General features: G+C 39.3%; 1 protein-coding gene across 1 annotated transcript in view; it reads right to left on the bottom strand.

Moving 5' to 3' along the window:
* Nucleotides 1-19,443, bottom strand: part of grik3 (glutamate ionotropic receptor kainate type subunit 3) — a 94,747-nt gene that overhangs the window by 42,230 nt on the left and 33,074 nt on the right. The window contains exons 2-4 of the mRNA XM_056380477.1: nucleotides 1,974-2,147; nucleotides 1,520-1,777; nucleotides 1,210-1,391 (exon numbers count right to left, since the gene is read on the bottom strand). Coding sequence (XP_056236452.1) covers nucleotides 1,210-1,391; nucleotides 1,520-1,777; nucleotides 1,974-2,147 — 614 coding nt within the window. The remainder of the gene's footprint in view (nucleotides 1-1,209; nucleotides 1,392-1,519; nucleotides 1,778-1,973; nucleotides 2,148-19,443) is intronic.

Genomic DNA, 19,443 nt, shown 5'->3' on the forward strand with positions numbered 1-19,443 from the left:
CTTATTTAAAGCTGCAGTTTTGTAAATTAAATCTGCACAAAGATTTATATAAGCACAATGTGTGCCACAACAACACAGCCTTTCAATTAATACCTTTTATTATCTCATTACACTACAGTATTGAGCAACACGAGCTGTCTCATGAGCAAATTGAAATAGAAGAGCTTTGGTTTGTACCACAGTGGCCTGACAGTTTGTTCATGGAAAGAAACTGTCTGGAGCATTTTTGCCTCAAAACCTTTTCTCGCCTCTTCTCTCAAGTGGACACTGATTTCTTGGAGTGACATGTGCAGACTGGCCATGAGCGGATAAATGTCAACTTAGATCTCAATAACTTGGGAGGAGTGAGTTATTTAAATAACTTGGGAGGAGATGATTTGTTTGGTAAACATGTTAATTGAAGCTGACAGCAAGTAAATGGAGGGGATGTCAGCCTGTTACTGACATCTATAGAGCATCAGATCACCTACACAGTCTCCACTCGGCTCAGCGTCATGCTGACAGCTATTTGTTGACTGATGTTTGTTTATATCAAAACAGTGCTGATAATGAAACATGTTGGATCTTATTCCTGTTTGTGGGATGGATATTAATTAAATCAAATTGGGCAACAATTCATCCGTAAAAAGTCTTTGTATAGAAGTAAAAACCGATTAAGCAAATAGGGAGAACACGATAGAGGAAAGCAATTGGTGAAGGCCTATGATTAATTGTAAGAGTTATTATTAATATATATATATATTAATGTAGTTTGACAGTCCATTGCAACAGATGTGAAAATGAGCAGCTGGATATCACTAGTGATCGCAGCTCACTGTCATATCATTGCTTGCCTCTTTGCTTATGGTTATTATTCACTCAAAATTGCAAAATTTACACCGGCCAATTTTGGGTTTGATATCTACATGTTTAAAACACTCACACAAACAGGCAGGTGGCACAAGTGGACGTCCTCCACACTCCCTGACAACACGATTTCACTGCTACTTAATCACTACTGGCGCACCTTCTGCCGTTGCCATCCTCCCACTTAGACACTGCCAACATCTTTATAAGTCAAAGCCTCTACGTTTTCATTCACAACAGAATAAGAATCAACTGGTGCCAGAGAGACAGCTGTGTGGAAGAGGACCCCACGTGCTTTCATTTGTCCACACCAAGTTCTGACAATAAGAGGGTCGATGAAACCGTGAAGGCCTTCGCGCTGACCTGTTTGAGAATCTGCGCAGCCATGTGGTGACTGCAGTCGAAGATGATGCGGAACTCCCGACTCCTCTTCATTTCTTTGAGAAGGGGTCTCGTGTCCTGCGTGTCAAGAGGAAGTTGGCGGATCTTTAGTCTGATGTTGTACCTAGACGGGGCCATTATCAGCTCCTGTAGTCTTATGAGGCCTGAAGAAAAGAGACGGCACAAATGAATTGATTGACCACACAGGAAAATGCAGTGACAATGAGGTAGACAGTTTGTTTTTAGTGAAACTTTGCACGTGTGGATTGTTTTAGCATTGTAGTGTCCTCACCTGTGCTATCGTCATATACAACAGTGGCTGTCTTCCATTTGAGAAACTGCACCAGGTCCAGGATAGCATAGCTTAGCGATGAGTAATCCGGGTATAAATTTGCGTAAAAGGTGTCCCTGTTGTCCATCGGGTGATGTTTCCACCGCACCTGGATGTGCGGCACTTCCAGTGCATTGCAGATGGACTGCACAGCGTTCGATGACGAGCTGTGTGAGGGCCCAAATATTGCAACCACACCTAAAGACAGCTGGTCACAAGCTAGAGAGGAACGATTGAGAAGAAAGCAAGTTATGTTCTGTCACATTATATTAAATAAGAATTCACAAGAACTTAAATATAGGGCTTCGTCTGCGAGCCAAAGCAATCGTGCAGATGTTTTTCTGACCGACCAGATTCTTGTCTTCCTCCACAATGTGATCACAATCCTTGAACGAACACCAAACAAGTCACTCACCTTTTCTCGATGCTTCAAAGCTGTCGTAGATATTGATCCTCTGTATGTCATATGTTAATGTTGTGTTTGGCAACAAAGTCCTGTTTCTGTTAATGTTATTGACAGCAAATTTAAAGGCAAGCTCCTCCGCGCTTACGAGTGAAACAGGTCCATCTGTTTGCTCAAAAATCCCACCTGGAAAAGAAAAGAGAAGGACACGTAAAGCCCATGACAGTCGGTCTCAAACATAATCACAAGTAAATGGAGAAACACAGACACAATTCCAGGTGGGACTAAATGGAGAGAAATATTGAGAGGCATTTGCACTAGATGTGAGGGGGAGCAATGCACATTATGTACAAGGTATTAAATTTGCTCAGCAAACATGGAGCAACCCTCTCCATTTTCAGGGAATGTGGAAAAACAAACTATCAGCTTTGAAGTCTAAAGCTATAATGGATTTAAGTGTGTGTGTGTGTGTGTGTCTCTGCGTGTGTGTCTGCGTGCATGCGTGACAATAACTGAGAGTGAAAGGAACAGCATCTGTGTGTCTGTCTGTTCCATCAGGCCAGCTTAACAGGTTATGCTCTTGTCTCTCCATTAAGATGTGCTTTTATATCAACAGAATACCACGTTGGTGAAGCAGATATCTGGACCTGGGCACTTTGCTTTTACATGAAATTCAAAGGAAAGGATTTTTGTTTCTTAGATGGAGTAGACTACTGCTGAAAACATGTCTATGTTCACATCAAAGTAGAGAATCTACTTGAGATGGCGGCATGTATCAGCCATCAGTCCTGCACTACATCCCGCAGTGTACGAAAACACACTTATTTTTCAGTAGTTTGCCAGAAGAATTTTTTTTTTTCATGATGTGCTGGACCCACAGGACAAATATGATAAAGTTTTAACAGTCAAAAACTATTTTATCTGAGTTTAGGTCATGTAAATGACTGATTTTATACATATAGAGCAGTTAATTTTTCATGAAGAGAACTGCTAAATCTGAACAGCTATATAAGCTGGAGCTCTAAAGGGGGGCTTTCAAAAGCCTGAGAAGACTACCCTGATGATGTCATAGTGATGTCATCAGGGTTATCTCAGCCTGGCTTTCGACTCTAAAATTTTCTAAGAGAAAGCCTGACTTAGAAATAGAAGGCATAGAGTTTGAAAGATGTAGGTATTTATCATTCAAGATGCAAAACAAATAAGAATATGCTATTTGTTGCATTATGGTAAATGTAGGATCCATATTTTTGGAGCTTATTCCATACTAGGGGAAAAAAAGTCAAGATATCTCTGCCTTTGTTGCTTTGAATTAGATTTTTTTTTCTTTCTAACTCCTGGAATCCCTCGCACCAAATTCATAGTGTGATACTGAATTGTTGGAGAGGCTCATTAAATGTGATTAAATGTGAAAAAAAAAACCTCACACTGAACTATTTAAAATGTGATTTGTGTTAATGATGTAGATTGCAGAGTACTAGGTTCAAGCAGTCAAACAATGTACAAAATAAAAATGTATATTTTTGTTTCATTCTAACATAATATCTGAAAGTCAAAGCGTTTTCTTTCGGAAATATTTCACTGTCATGTCCTCAGCTTCTCACATTAAAATAGTTTCGCAATTTGTGTGTAATTGGTAAAGTAACAAACATTACAAGCACTGTCAAGTGTAAGACTACAAAGTTCCTCTGTGGCTCGGCTGCAGCCTTTAAGAAGACAGTTTAGACAGCCTCTTAAAAAGACGCCTGTAGGAACATCAACTTATGGCTCCTCCACCTCCACTCTCATCATTTTATCCATTTCAATAACAAAGCAAAACATCTCTGCCATCTTCTGTCACTTCCAAAAAAACTCTGTTCACTGTCATCAAAAGTTACAAATGTCTTTACTGAAGTGTAACTTTTATGGCCATCATTTGAGCTGCAGAGACATCCTTTTAAAACCTGCTTTTTCTGCGCCGAGATCACACTAAATCACCGTAGTAGAAGTAAGTATAAAGTGACTTTTGCTGCTTGTAAATGCATGTTAAAACTGATTTTGAGTCAGATCTCTCATTTAGACATTGATAAACATTTCAAATCTCTATCCAATCTCTAAACAGACTCCGCTTTACGGTCATTATTGGTTTGTTTTTCAGAGCGTTTGAAAGTGACCTATCATTTAAAGCCATTATTTATATATCCTATAATGTATTTTCAAATTTTTCTGTATTAAAACTTTTTGCCTGGTTGGTTTGATTAAGTACATTTGTTGGTCAAGTTCCAGCCTCCCTGTCTTTACACTGAACACGTTTTCATAAATCACCTGCTCTTCAGACTGCAGCGAACAGTTGTTTTCATCATCTATATATCTGTTGATCAGTTTTGCATTGTCCAAGGTGATGTCATCCGCTTAGTCTTAAGATATCCAATTTACAACGACATAACTAAGAGGAAAAAAAGCAGCAGAAAAGCTGGAACCATGACGATATTTGGCATTTATTGTCTGATAGTTGACAATTCATTGATCAGAATTGTTGCTGATGTTTTGTTGATCGACTAATTGATTAATTGACTAATGGTTAGATGGTTAGTTGCTTTATTTTGTTGTAGGATATGAGCTTTAAGTACATTTCCCTGGAATATTGATATTTGTTACCTTCATTGGGAGGATTAAAGTACTTATTTCTCGAAATTCGAAATGTCGAATTAGGTGTGTTTTGCCACCTAATACATTATCCACAGTTACTGGATTCCTGCATTTATCTACCACTGTTAAAAGGTACAGAAAAAATCAATTACAAAAGCTTTAATTCAATGTGGCCTCATGGGATTAAAGAACACAAAGCAATTTGTTTTATTTTATTTCATTTTAGTGTTTTGGTGTGTTATTTGTGCATTGGAGTCTGCACTCCCATTGCCTAGCCCACAAACAGTCTGCCAGCCTGGTATTATTTCACTAATCCTCGAGAATACCTGGTTGCAGAGAGCTGAGTTTGGAAATAGCATCTGCGACCCACTGACGTCCCTAAGCAGCCCCCCCGTGTGTGGATCGCAGAATCATATACCTCTGTTGCTGTGGGCAGAGTGGAAAGTCTGGAAGCAAAGCTCATCTTACTATTTATGACTCAAAGCCTTCCCGGATTGCGAGGGGACGTGATGCATAAACCGCCCGGTGGAATGCGTCACATTAAAATAAATGAATCCTTCCATTTCATGGGGAAATCTCATTAGAGTACATTAAGTAATTGCTGGTGTATATAGTAATTTGACTGTTAAGAGGATAAAATGTGCATTGCTCAGAAGCACTTTAACAAATTTAATAAACATGGGGAAACCTGCTCCTTGGAAGGAAAATCCTGCAGATAATTTCCTTTGCCCTTTTTAGAATTCTGCCATTAGCACCAAAACAAGGCTTAATGTACAAGAGCTCCCACAACTCCATCAAATAAGGGATAAACAGTTATTTGTAACATTGTGCAGAATTTACTCTAATGATCTAGACAACAGAATGTTAAGGAACATGTTCCCATTTAAACAACTCCACTCAATGGCCGCTATTCCGCGCGTGCAGATTGAGATGCATGAATTTCAGACTTGATCTTGTGAATCTCTGTCAAAAGGCTTCAGATTAGCATGTCTATGGAGACAAATACACAGAGGCCTTTAATTAGTCTCCGAGGTCCTAACACAATATAAAAATCAGCCACTAATTGCAGCTGTTTCCATAATTTGTCCTTTGAGGACCACAGACTGATGTATGTGAGGAGAGGACTTCTCTTAAACTGCAAAGAATACATTAAACTAGACCCTCCAAGCTTAGAGACATGGTAACAGAAAGAGGAGTGACGACTAGCACTGATACTGTATAGAGTAAAAATCTTTATTGTGCAGAATTCTGCACTTTACTGCAAATAAAACTGTCCGACTACCCTTAGTTACTCCACTTGTTAGTCAGTGTCACTTCATCCAAATTATAAATCTCTACTGGTTTTACCCCTTCAGTGATGTTAACTAAAACAACAAGCTTGAGGCAGACTTGTGTAACTGACAAAACTTGCCCAGCACTGTTATAATGTTTTTGTTTTTAACATATGTATTAAGCTTCCAAGATTTGCAAATCTAGTTGAACAAAGCAACCTGGCCACCACCAGATAATAGCTCATCGAATACAGTGTACAGGATATATCACCGATGTTGGAACAAAAGCAAACCTCCAGAAAGATTTAAAAACAGTTCAGCTAACAAATGTGACCATAGTGCTGATTACAAGTGCACAAAATTTTATTATTTCAGCTATTTAATTATACATCAATAAAATATTTGGCCTGCATGCAAATGAAAGCCACTGGTAATCTGTGGTGTGAATGAAAATCAAGCGGAATTTAATTCTTAAACAGAAGCTGTGGGTGCGGAGGGGTCTGCAGGGCCTAGAGGAACGAACAGATACATGCTGTGCCAAGTCAAGTTTCACAATTTCAGCTGAACATGCCCTTGCAAAAAAAAAAAAAAAAAAAAAAAAGAATTCATGTCGTAGCATGAAAGCCCCACATGTTCTGTCCCCGCAAACGACATGGGCAAACGCACGAGCATAAACCCACTCTCTGCTGTTATGTAGTGGCAGACTGCCTGCGAGCCAGCTTAGTCGGTTGGGGTGGAATCATCTGGATACCGCAGAAAATACATATTTTTAACATCTACTGCATTTACAGACTCGAGACTTCAAAGTCTGTGATCTGAGTGACAGGATGACAACCTGCCAAAACAAAGCAACATTAAAATAGAATGATGCCAGGGGTTGTTTTTGCTATTTTCGTCTTTTAGTTCAATGACTTTTACCACTTTATGTTGAAGATATACATTGTTCAGGTTCCGATACATTTGATGTTTCCGTTCTTCTACTTTATGACGAGTTAAGAAACACATCGCATTTTTCTTTCATTGTCTGGATTAATTCATCATCTGAACTGAATACAGGAAGTGACAAAACCTGACCTAAAAGCTGTTGTATGGTAAGAAGTCATTCAAGGACCAATCTGATATGTTGTTTCTTCCGTCTATGATTGTCATCCAGTTGTTTGGGCTTACATCCAAGAGAAGGAGGAGAAGTAATGCAATGTAAACATGGACGTTTATGAGAATGTGTTTATCCCTATCCTAACAGTAATCACGCAAAAGCCAAACTCAAAGATTAGCATCCATTCTTTCAAGGAATCAGAGAATTTAGACTTTCAGCTGAGGAAATATCACTTCCTAGTTCAAACATCTGACTCTCTGTTTTGTTTTCTTTCTCTTTTTATTATTTCCAACTATATGTGTTCAAAATAAATGCAGTGCCAATAATTTAAAAGCAAAGCAAGGTCATTTTTTTTTTTTTTTTTTTTTTTTCTACTGAGGTACAAACTGTGATACCCTAGCCCTTGTGCAACATGGAATTTGTGTGGAGGAGAGGCAAGATCACTGACCTTTTTTGTTATTTTCTGCCAAGCAAGAAATCTGACCTTACATGCACTTCCAAACAGCTTCACAACAACACTGAACATGATTACATTACCTCACTTGTCCTTTTAAACCTGAGGAACCCAAATATTTAGTGGGGTTTTAGCAAGATCACTGATTCACTGATTCAATTGGGGCCCGTTTTAGTTCAAATTAACAACTTGTTTATAAATACAACAATAATCCCTATGTATAGACAGATAGGTACGTAACTATTTTATTTTTATTGCCCTCCATTGTATTATACCTTGAGCTTGTTAAATCAAACTCCTTGCTGCCAGGCAAACCAGTACCGAATCCTTAACAATGAAACTAGCTCATTATGCTCTCGGATACATGTGTGCTCGCCCACTGCATTTCTGAGTGTTGCTCTTTTGTACTTTCTTTTCACTGGTGGGATTCCCAATCTCCCTGTGAAAAGCTTCCTGTCTCCCTGGACGTGCAACAGCACTCAGTTTCACAATGATGGCAGCAAACAATGACCAGCACAAAGCACACACGCAAACCACCATGAACATTCGGAAATGCAGCCAATTTCGGGAAGAATATGTTCCTTCATAATTATGGGTAACAACACAACACTTCGAGACTGCAGCAGTTTTACAGTACTGAGACCAGCGGTTAAGTTAGCCAATGGTGCATTTTCTATCACGTAAAGCAGACCAGGAATCTGCTACATTTAATCAATGATAAGCATCATGGCAGGAAATTAAGGGTGCTGGTTAATTAATGGTGTCTGGCAGCATGTTGGCTCATTAGGTAGCAAAGTCACCTCACAGCAAGAAGGTTCTAGGTTTGATCTTTAGCCGTGGTCCCTCTCCCCATGTTCACTTGGGTTTCACCCCACTGCTCTGGTTTCTTCCCCGCAGTCCGAACACATGCAGGTCAGGTGAATCTAAGACTCTAAATTGCCTGTAGGTGTTAGTGCGAATGTGTTTCTCTATGTGTTAACCCTGCTGTGGATCAGTCAACCTGTTCGTGATGTTCCCATGTATTTCTCCTAATGCTCCAATCCCTCTGTAAACACTTATCAGGAATAATTAATTACTCTGGTAATCTAAATCTTGATATAGTAGGCAAATCAACATGAAGGAGGCATTGAGAAATAAGACTCTTATAACATATACGATAAACAAATAAAACTCCAACCAATATAGAATCATGTTGCTACTACTCAGGTCATGTAGTGTAATATATTGTGCTGACATGCTAATGTCTGTGCACGTTACCTGAAAAATGCCACAAGTGATTATTGCCTGTCTGATAAATTAATTTTAATAATGCCAGATAAAACAATGAAAACATATCATACTAACAGATAAACATACAATACGTTGTTTTTTTTTTTTGCAAATTTAAATGCCTAAAAGATCTCACTTATAACTACTTATAATAATGTTTTCAGCATTATTCTTACCAGGGCAATAATTATGTTCACAGACATATGATTAAACAGACATTAGCACCACACGCAGTGTATTCTTGTAAAGTGATGAGGCTGGACAAAATTATTTTACAAAGCATACTTATTGTGTTTTGGTAATGTGGATGATTACATTACATACAGCACATAAGCTACAGAATGGTATAGCTTAAAGGATTAAATGGGCCATGTTACACAATGGGTGGCATCTGCTGCTGTAAGTTTCTGTCTACACTGATAATACGTGTAAATTAACATAACTAGAAGAATAAGGCCTCGAGTTAAGTTTAATGCAGCTAATGCCCACTCTTCATTCTTCAATATAGTTACATTATACTAAACTTACATTAATGCCCATTTAATCTCTTTTAAACACAATTATGTTTAAACATAATAAGGGAACATGTTTTATTACATAGGAATTTGTTTTGTAGCATAGAAATTAAGCGTTACTAGTGACACATTCAAGTGTCACTATGTAGTGGGAACATGGTACCAGTTCTAACAATACTGGTCTGATCAAACCAAAATAGGAATATTAGCCTATCAAATTAGCACTGATAAATAACCCATCATACTAACAACTTGAACCATGATGGCAGTAAGGAGACGGCTTATGGTTTAAGGTTCTTATTCATAACCTTGACATGGAATCGATCACCAACAGCAGTTTCAGCGTCTACGACCACTCTTAACTTCTTTTTTCAGAGCCACAAACTTAAAATTACATCACTTATGTGATTTATTCTACATCTGATCCTGTTCTGTCCCGTTCATAGTATTGTGAAGATTTGAGTACAAACACGTTTAACAGTTGTCTCAACTTAAGCTTTGCTTGTTAAAAGTTGACACCACAGCTTGATAATGGCAAAAACATACAAATATTATTACAACCACTTTACTATAACTGCCAAACCTCAATTATGAATGACTCAGCAGTCTGTTTTAGCCTAATATATGGCAAATATATGCAATTGCATCAAGTGGGCTTTAGTCCTCCCCCAGTGTGTAAAAGTGGCATCTGGTATAGATTTGAGAGAGTTGACGTGACTCATCTGTGAAAAACTAAACTTACAAATGCAAATGCAGCCAACTGTTACACAATAGAAATAAAGCTGTCTAACAACAGATTATTAACAGCATTACTCGTGTTTAGGCCACTGCACTGTAACAGATATCACCATCATTATCTATTTGAAATATCAAGCAATAAACATCAGGTGAAATATTTCCCACGTAGATTTATGGCTGTGGGGAATATAACGCTCTATATATTTACTCAGAGTGCACATTTGCAGCAGGTTCACACACACACACGCACGCAATTCCTTCTTGCAGAATACTATAGATAAAGCTTGCCTCAGTGACTTGTCTCACACACAGTCTCTGCTAAACTGACTTAGAGCATCCATTCGTCATTCAGACTGATTCATTTATTCTTCATTCATGTCTTAATGATGTATTTACCTTACTATTGTAACCACCAGTAACATGGTAAAAACAAACTGTCTCCTTATATGCTCACTCTCTCAGCAGTCCATCGTGTACAATGACTGTATGTTATTATATTCTTTCTTCTTATGTAAGTATGTTAGAAAATGTGTGTTTTCTTTTTATTTCTAGAACTGATTGCTCTCTTCTAACTGCTTACCAGTGACAAGAGAGCTGGTATTGTTTTCACCTCGTGTGTGTGTGTGTGTGTGTGTGTGTGTGTGTGTGTGTGTGTGTGTGCCATGGCTAAATGTGGTCCTGGAGACCTCTGCTGTAGCGGGAACTACCACAGAGGTGTTTGTGAGCACTTGGCAGGTGTTTACGTCTGTGGACAGATATTGTCGCCACCGTAGTGTCACACCCATTCAAGATACAGTCACAAAACTTTACAGGTGTGTAGTTGAGATCTAAATGAAGGCAGAGTACGGAGATGGGTGTGGTCCAACCCATGAGCACTGAGTATAATAATGTAATAACTACTCATGTGTCTGAACGTCAACATGTTTACTGGTGTGATCCACACGTCTCTAGTTTCTCTCTATTAAAGAATCCAAAGCTAAACGATTCTTATTGTTAAAAAATCTCATATTGGTAATTGATAGCAGCCGGAGTGTCCAGTTGTGTGACAGTGAATAACAAATGAAATGCACATCAAGGATGGAAATATCACCCAAAACAATTATTCTTCAATTCAAAAAGCTTTTCATCAAAATGTGACATCAGCAGTCAGTGACAATGTTTTAAGTGTCACAGTATTTAGACAAATGTGTCGTAATGTGCACAGTTTTCATACAGCATAATATATTATCATATAAATTGAATTTGGGCTTCTAATGTTTGAGTGCATAATGAGAAAGGCTGTTTTAATTATGTTATTTTTCCCAACCCACTGTCCACATTGAATCTCCATTGCGCTCCATCACAGCTGAGAGGCATTCTTATTTATTTGATACGATTAGTAGCACTCATGCAGCCCTATAATGTTGTGATATCTCCTCTGTCAGAGGACTGTCAGGTAACAACACATTTGTAAAATCTAATTTTATGCTCAAGTGGTTCTGCGTCTGCAATTTATCGCAGCTATCGCTCACCCTCTTCCCCCCTGCTCGCTCTTGCTCGCTTTCCCTTTCTCCCACTCCCTCTCCAGTCTCCACCCTCTCTTCCCAGCTTAGTGAGGTGTTTTGATCTCATTATCATTCCCAAACATTCACACCGGATAATCTGTCAGGGCGGGAGCCTGTGCTGTGCACCGTACAGGGCACCCTGGTCATGATTAGAGGTGTCGGGGTGTGTTTTCAATGAAAATACCCTTTTTTGTTTCCTAAATTAGAAGTAATGGGTGTATCTTTCTCCCTGTAAGCTATAAAAACTTGGCTGTGTCAATTAGATCCTTTAGTCAAGAGAAACGGCCTCATTCTGTATGAGGACAATTGTTGGACAGCCCAGTGAGGACACCGAATTGATTAGCCAAACGGAGCAGTGGGACTCAGATGCCCTTTTACAAGCCACAAATCCCTCCTCCAGAAACACCGCACAATGCACAGTGAACCTGCATTAGACAATCCCGTTCCACAATGCACGATACAAGCAGCCACCTCCCCTGTCTGTGGCCTATTGTTATCGCGGAGGTAAAACCCACCCCATGCCAAATCCTCACCTCACCGCCAGTTCAATCAGAGGCTGTGCCAGGAAAAACGGGGGAGCGAGACAATGGTAACTAACGCCAGGCGAGCGGGGGCTCTGAGCTGTGCCAAGCTACCTGTGTCCATCACCATCCCTACCCCATCTATCTCCTCGCCCGCTGCCACCTTCCTTTGTCCGCGTATGGTGGCAGAAAATATGCAGACCTGCAGCCTTGGCACTTTGTCGCAGGGGGACACGAAGGTGGCCAGCAGCAGGAAAAAAGCTCCGCACTGTGCATAGACAACAGCTTAGGAAGGTGCACTTGTGTGTATTTCGTTTAGGAAGCGGACGTAAATAGAAAATAACTACAGGATACAGTTAAATATTGTATCCTTGGCAACATTTGTCAATAAGCAATCTGACCATGACCCCAAACAAGCTTACTCCACCAGCCGGCTATGGCTGCCCCCTTTCTCTGGTTTAAAAATGCAGTACACACTCTGCTGTGTCTGTTTTTATTTTTGTCAAAGGGAAGCACAATGCTAACCATAGTCTGGTTATTATATATTTCTGGGCCTTTTTACAGCATAAATATATATGTACTCAATTACTTTCTTAAATTAAAATCTTATTACGCTAATTAACTGATTAAAATGATGTCTTTAACCTCACTGCAACATGATTTTGATACTGTCTCACACACACCAGCTGTGAAGCCTCATAGCCGTTGGCCATGTATACCCTCTCCCGCTGTCTTTGACGTACCGATAATGTCAGGTGTATTCATGCAAGTGTGAAAACTCCTGAAAGACTTGAACAGCTTGTCACACTTCACTTTTTTAATAGCAATTCAACACTGAATGTGAAACTTTCAAGTACCCCTGCACTTCTTTTTACACCTGAACTGATGTCACATTGTGTGTTTTCCCATCAGCTATGAAAGTAAAAATGCCAGTCGTGTACAGCAACAGTGATCAAACGATATAACGGCATGAAATAAAAGCGACAGATTATATTTGATAACACTAATTGCAGTAGGAAACAAGCATAAGTAAGCTATTTCTGCAAGTAACTCGGTTTCAATACAAACAAATGACTGGAGGCTTCCCACTATAGTCCTAAAAAAAAGTGTTATATGATGCTTTCAGCCCCTAACCTGCATACATTCAAGTCTTAACAAAGTGCAGTCACGTAGACAGTGTGCAGCCAAGGACAGCTGAGTGTGGTTTGTTTAAGATGTGTATGAAAATACAGGTTGTCACCCATAAATATACAGCTCTGTCCTGTTTTCCCCCAGTCTGAGCACTTTAGAGTAGGGATCTTGCAAGTGTTCAGGCAAGTGGCCTTTGTCTGCCAGGCAAGCAAAACAGAGTGGCTTCTCTGAGCATCTCAGCTGCTGCTATTGCGGCAGAGTAAGGCCGTGTTCATACACACAACAGCACTGTGTGGGAAAACACAGCACCTTCCTTTTGTTTCAGTGAAACCACTGTGTTAGCGCGAACTGTTGCCCAGCGAACAGTTGTCCTCTTTTTCCACAGCACAGTGTGACGACACGTAGCAAAGCGCAAGCCGTGTGCTGTGTTTCGGTATGAGATAATCCCTCAAAGTAACGATGGGTCGTATCTCGTCGCCTTCACTAGTACTTGCGGAACCACAACCCCCACCCCCTCCTCACCCATTTTTTCGTCTCTCAATGCAGGGGTGTTTGTAACATTCAGTAACGCGTCACACTCTGTCCCAACCGAAACATTCTTACTTTTTATTGCCACAATGCTTATAAAGCCTTCAGCAAGTTCAATGTCTTCTTTTCTCTTAGTAGGCTGTTCCAGTCCGGTGATACAAGAAAAGCCGGTGGTGAAAGTCAGTGCTTATACATATTGGGACAAAATAAATAAATACACAAATAAAATATGTGAAGGACAACTTTTATGTCTGTCAACTTTCATTTTATTGCGAATCAATATAAAGTGATGAGTGTCAGTGAAGCGGAGTGTTAATAGCCCTCCACCTCAAGGCCTCACCGTAGAGTTTTATGGTGATATTCTTTGTGTCCAGTCACTTCGGGGAGCTTGAGGGCTTCGTTTTCATCAGTAGTACTTTAGAGGAACCTTTTAATTTCACTATCAGAAACCTGCTGCCTACCAATTGACTCAACCTGAGGGTTAAAAGCGCCACAGTTGAATGTATGGTCTCTTAAAAAATGGAAGGCTGGACAAATACTCTGGGTCACAAAATCACGCAGTGTAATTGACATCGATTGTGCAACGAAAGGTGCAATTTATATCAAGGCCTGTGTTTATTGCTTCAAGCTGCTTCAAAGTCCATATTAAAATGGAGAGGCATTGTTTAATTTAGGCCACCTTATTACTGTGCAGTTTTGACAAGCACTTAGTTGCTTTAATGCTAAACATAATTAGAACAAGAGTTTGAGTCCAGCTACGTATAAAACTCTTTGACAGAGCTATTACTGTCTCCCACTCATAGAAATTAGTGTCTTTTGCCAGAGGCATAAGTATCTTTTTTATGATCTCTTGCATTACTTTTGTTAAAGGCAGTAAATATCTCAAACAGGCTTTATTGCATTTTTAATTTCAAGACAGAAAAAAAGAAAACATGCAGCTTGATTGTAACTCGATAAATGACAAAGATATTTGTAATAAACTTGATTAATATCAAACTTAATGTCAAACTTATCAAGCTCAAATACACGTTATAGAGAGGAGTAAGACCCTCGAGCTGAGAGGTTGAAAGAGGTCTGAAGACAAGAGTTACCCTGTTTTTCAAAGTCATTGCAGTATGAGGCTAAATATAAATCTGCTCCACTTATTATTGGACGGACCACACATGCAAAGTTAATGTAGACAAATGAGGGGGAGGTGCAGGTCAGACCATTCGGGACACCTCTGGCTAGTTTCTGGGACAGGCAGCGCTCAATTGGAAATTAACTTCACGGTGTCTGCGAGAACGTTCACATCCTCTGGAACAAGACCAATCTCCACACATCTGAATTGAAGCCCCGGGCGCTCATTTCTATCCACGTTCTCCAACTTTGCCGACGGTATGAGGAGGGAGATTATTCCTCGCGAGGTGTGTGTGTGTGTATAGAGGGCCACGTACTCGTGAGGATTAGCAGAGAGCACAGAGCAATGAATGTGAAGGACTAGTCGACTGAGGGACATTAACTGATACCTTCGAAACGAAAATGGACATTTATAGAATCTAAATTGAAGTTACTACAGGTAGACTTTTCTCATTTTAACATATTTATGTAAAATTCATGATATTAAAAGCCAATACTGAAAATAATGAAAAAAAAAACTGACTTAATACTTCAAAGCACATTCCCTCATGACTATGTAAATCAACATGTTTGTCTGCATTTGATTTGACTGACAGCCTACATGAAACCTCTCTTGTAAACACTCCATGGCTGGTCATGTGGTTTCATGGAACAGTAAAGGCAAAGTAGGTCTGTATTTGAATCAGACAGATTTTTCTTTTTATGATCTCCATTTCAAAACCTTCTTGTTGAATAAACGTATCAATCTGCACCTCCCAGACACGTCAGTAAAACAAAACAAAAATGATATGACAAGAGACATTGTGTGAGAAAACTGTTGCATGCACATTGTGCCCTGAATGAGAGCGATTTATTCTCAGTGTGGAGAACAGAATGCGCAGAGCTTATATTTTAGTTCTTTTTCAAACATGGCTTGACTATTGTAGGTTTATAATAAAAGCTGCCTGTTTTATCACATAGCACAAGCATTATTCCTAAGCACTTTGCACCGTCTTTTCAAAGCCGATTAGAGCACGGAGAAGGAGGCCAGCTCATCCTTGCAAAGGCAGGATATTTACATTTCAGTGCCATGTGCAGTGAATTTTAATTTGGCTGCTACGATTTAACACGCCAGCTTTCTAGCAGTTTCACACATGAGCGCTTAATGGCTTCGTTAACATCCTGGGGGACTTTCCTCATTACCTGATCTGGTCAACTCTGACAGGTGCAACGAGTCTCATCACTGATCTTTGTTCATAGTGCCAAGTTCCCTCGCACCACCGGTTGCGGTGAAATCGAAATCAAAGAAACACGTGTGAGTCACAAAGCCAAAGCACAAAAAGGAACGTCAGTCAGTGGCATAAGGGAATAATTCTAATGAGATCAGTGCCCTTGACAAAAATATACGGCCCAAAGTTAAATGTCGAAATTATTCCTGCATTGCCTTTCTGAGTATCTTTGGACACAGACCAAGAACACCATTAGGCCATTTTAAACAAACCCATTAAGTATGTGTTTCATTACACACACACGCTGATAAAGTCCTGAGGCAATACTGTAGAAAATGCTTAAGATTTTTTATTTGTTTTCTCTATTAAATTCACCAAAAATATCAGATTATTATTTGTCCTTGAAACTGAGATTCTGCTCTATTTTGTTTATAGTCTTCTAGCATCCCATGGATTTATCTCCACTTCATACACCCTCTTGCAGTACATAATTCATATCATTTTAATACGGCATCACTTATCAAATTTTTGTCCTGAAGCTCAATGAAGTTGCCTATTATTTAGGAAAATTCATTTTCCCTAAACAGTAATTCAAGAGCCTTACTTGCAAGGTTTTTTTTTGTGACACACATCATCCTTGTATGTGACATTATTAGAGGATCTCCACAAGAGCAAATTTCAAAGTCACGCTGTCTTATCAAATCTTTTGTGTTGGACAATCTGTAAAGTGTACCCGTTTTTTCTATTCGGGTCCATCCTCATCAAACAAACCTTTGCAAATCACACCGACAATACATGATGTGAACAATTCTGATTTGAACATGACTTGAAGGAGCCGGAGAAACATCCTAACAACAGCACCGTCTTACTGCCAACATCCTCCAACCACTGCAACAACTTGTTTTCTCACATCACTTCCTCCACCCTCGCCCTCTGAGCGATGGTCACACACGCTGCACAGCATAAATTGTCTTCACTGTTTGCTTTGATCCCTGACATGGACATGGCATCCCGCTAAAGCAGATCTGTGTGGAGTACTGACAATCAGCCGACCCTTTGTTGTTGAAAGAACACATAACATGCGTGCACCTTGTGGATTGCCTATAGAACAGGCTGTGCATCATGTCTGATCATTCAGCTGAAAAACACAGTGGAAATACTCACTTGTCTGAAGTAGGATAATGATTTCCGCTCAGACTTCAGACAACTTTTAAACTGGAAACCGTAGCACAGGCTGTATGTGGAATACATTCACTGTGAGAATATGGTTACCATGAAATGAATTATGATTATGTTATTGTTCATGGACCATTTGCATATTCGTTGAAAAATTTAAATTGCTGTCACTCCAACTGAGCAAGGTCAGGTAAAGCAATCAGTTATAGGTGAGTATTAAATAAGAGGCACCATGTCAGCTGTAAACATCCTCTCATACATTTTGGAAAACAAGTATGGCAACTTTTAATAAACCTGCCTCCATATTATGATTGTTATTTTGCAATAAAGCCTGCGATTATTAAGTTGTAGACCTTATTTAAATGCTCACTAAGGGTTGTCCGTCACTGCTAATGACAATGTTGCTCCTGTTTTCCGTGTGTGAACTACAGATTTTCACTCTATTCATTGGAGGTTTTGTTGCTATTCAGTTTTAATTACATCGGTTATTGCCAGTTATTTTTCTTATTGATTGTGTGGTCTATAAAATGCCTTGTTTTGTCTGACCAACAGTCCAGGACCAAAGATATTCAGTTGACAGTATCATAAAATACAGTGGAAAAGCTGGGACTTAGCTGGTATATTTTGCATTTGTCCTGAAGTTAATTAACTTCTATTCAGCTCTAATTCTATTCTATTCAGCCTAAATGCATTCTGTTGATATTTGTAAATACAATTTAACATTTTAATGTAATTGATTCTTAGATATACATTATTACCAGCAACAATTAACCAATATTGGCTGGTTAATGTCACTAATGTGTTACATAAGTTTGACTTGGTGTGACACTGTGTAGTGAAAGTGCAGTGCTATTAAATGATCAGGCAGTTATTATATAATCAGCAGCTCTACTCTTTTTTGCCCATAGAATTGGCTTCAAAGTATCACAAAGGCCACACAAGGTATTATAAAAACTTCAACCCACCCACTGCTGAGTAATGTATGCCGCCTGAGCCGATGGCATTTTCCTCTGCCAAATGAAAAAGGCAAGAAATCTCAAATGAAGTGAAAAAGGACCGAGGCAAATCCATACCTCATACTAGCCTCACCTTCTTGTGCAGTCAAGTCTCAGTGCTTTTATCTGGCAGGCCTAATGCTATTGATGGGCTGTTGAAAAAGAACAGAAAATCCCGTTGCTACAACAGCATTTTGGCTGCTTAGCATTTGTGGGAATACACAGTTGGAGCATTATGGGAGCAGATTATTTATTTTGAATGAGAGGCAATTCGATACCTTGGGTCCGATGGGAGAAGCTAAAATGTGTTCCTGGTGCAAAACCAGCAGCCGAGCAGAGACTTGAGAAATCATTCGGGGGAGAAGAGCAACCAAGGTGCTGAATTGAATAATAACAAATAACGACAAAGCCAACAAACTCCGAAACCTCAGCGCTGACAAGTTCATTACCCACTGAAACCACCTGGCTAACAGCTTTCCTTATGAGGCTTTTACTAAATAAAAGGTTTCAAAAATAACTGCACACGCTGCGATTTCTGTCTGGCCACCACAATGCTGGTGGCTTAGTGTCAAATCGAGGTCATGCTTTAATACCATATTTCCCAATCTCACATTCTACTTTTCTATAGCTGCTGTAACATATCAAACCAAGTGTGTTTTTGTTCCATTATTCAACTGCGGAGGCTGCAGCTTGTCCAGTTCATACAAAATGCATTTTGATGAATATGAATGAGAGCTAAACCAAGACATTTTTAATGATTAGACAGATTAGGTAGAATAAGAAATACCAATGCTCCCAAGTAGCACGATGAGGTTACAGAACACACACAAATGTACGAGACACATGCATGTGCACAGATTCCATAGGAAATTCCACAGTACACCTTTATTGTTCATCCCTGTCTCCTATGAGTTAATAATATACTGATATGCAACAGTAAATACATTTTGTAAGAAACATAATGTGGCCTAAATGAATTTTCTTCTTGATTAATGTTAGTCATAAAATGTTGATACTGAAAACACCACTGGCAACATATATCATTTGTTTTTCCAACAAAAAGATCCACTTTTACAATACATCATACATTTGTGGAAATTAAAAAGGTACATCAACTACTCTGTGGTAACACATTGTGTAAATGAACCATTTCCTTCCCCATAATAAGGTTCACAATGCAGATTTTTGTCATGTTTTAAATTGTACACTGTTTACATCCATGTTTACTAGCTTGCCGTCTTCTTCTTCACTGCCTTTGTGGTCGGACGCTCGCTCAGGGTACCTTTTATTCA

This window comes from Seriola aureovittata, chromosome 7 (genome assembly GCF_021018895.1).
Source record: "Seriola aureovittata isolate HTS-2021-v1 ecotype China chromosome 7, ASM2101889v1, whole genome shotgun sequence".
Taxonomy (NCBI): Eukaryota; Metazoa; Chordata; class Actinopteri; order Carangiformes; family Carangidae; genus Seriola; species Seriola aureovittata.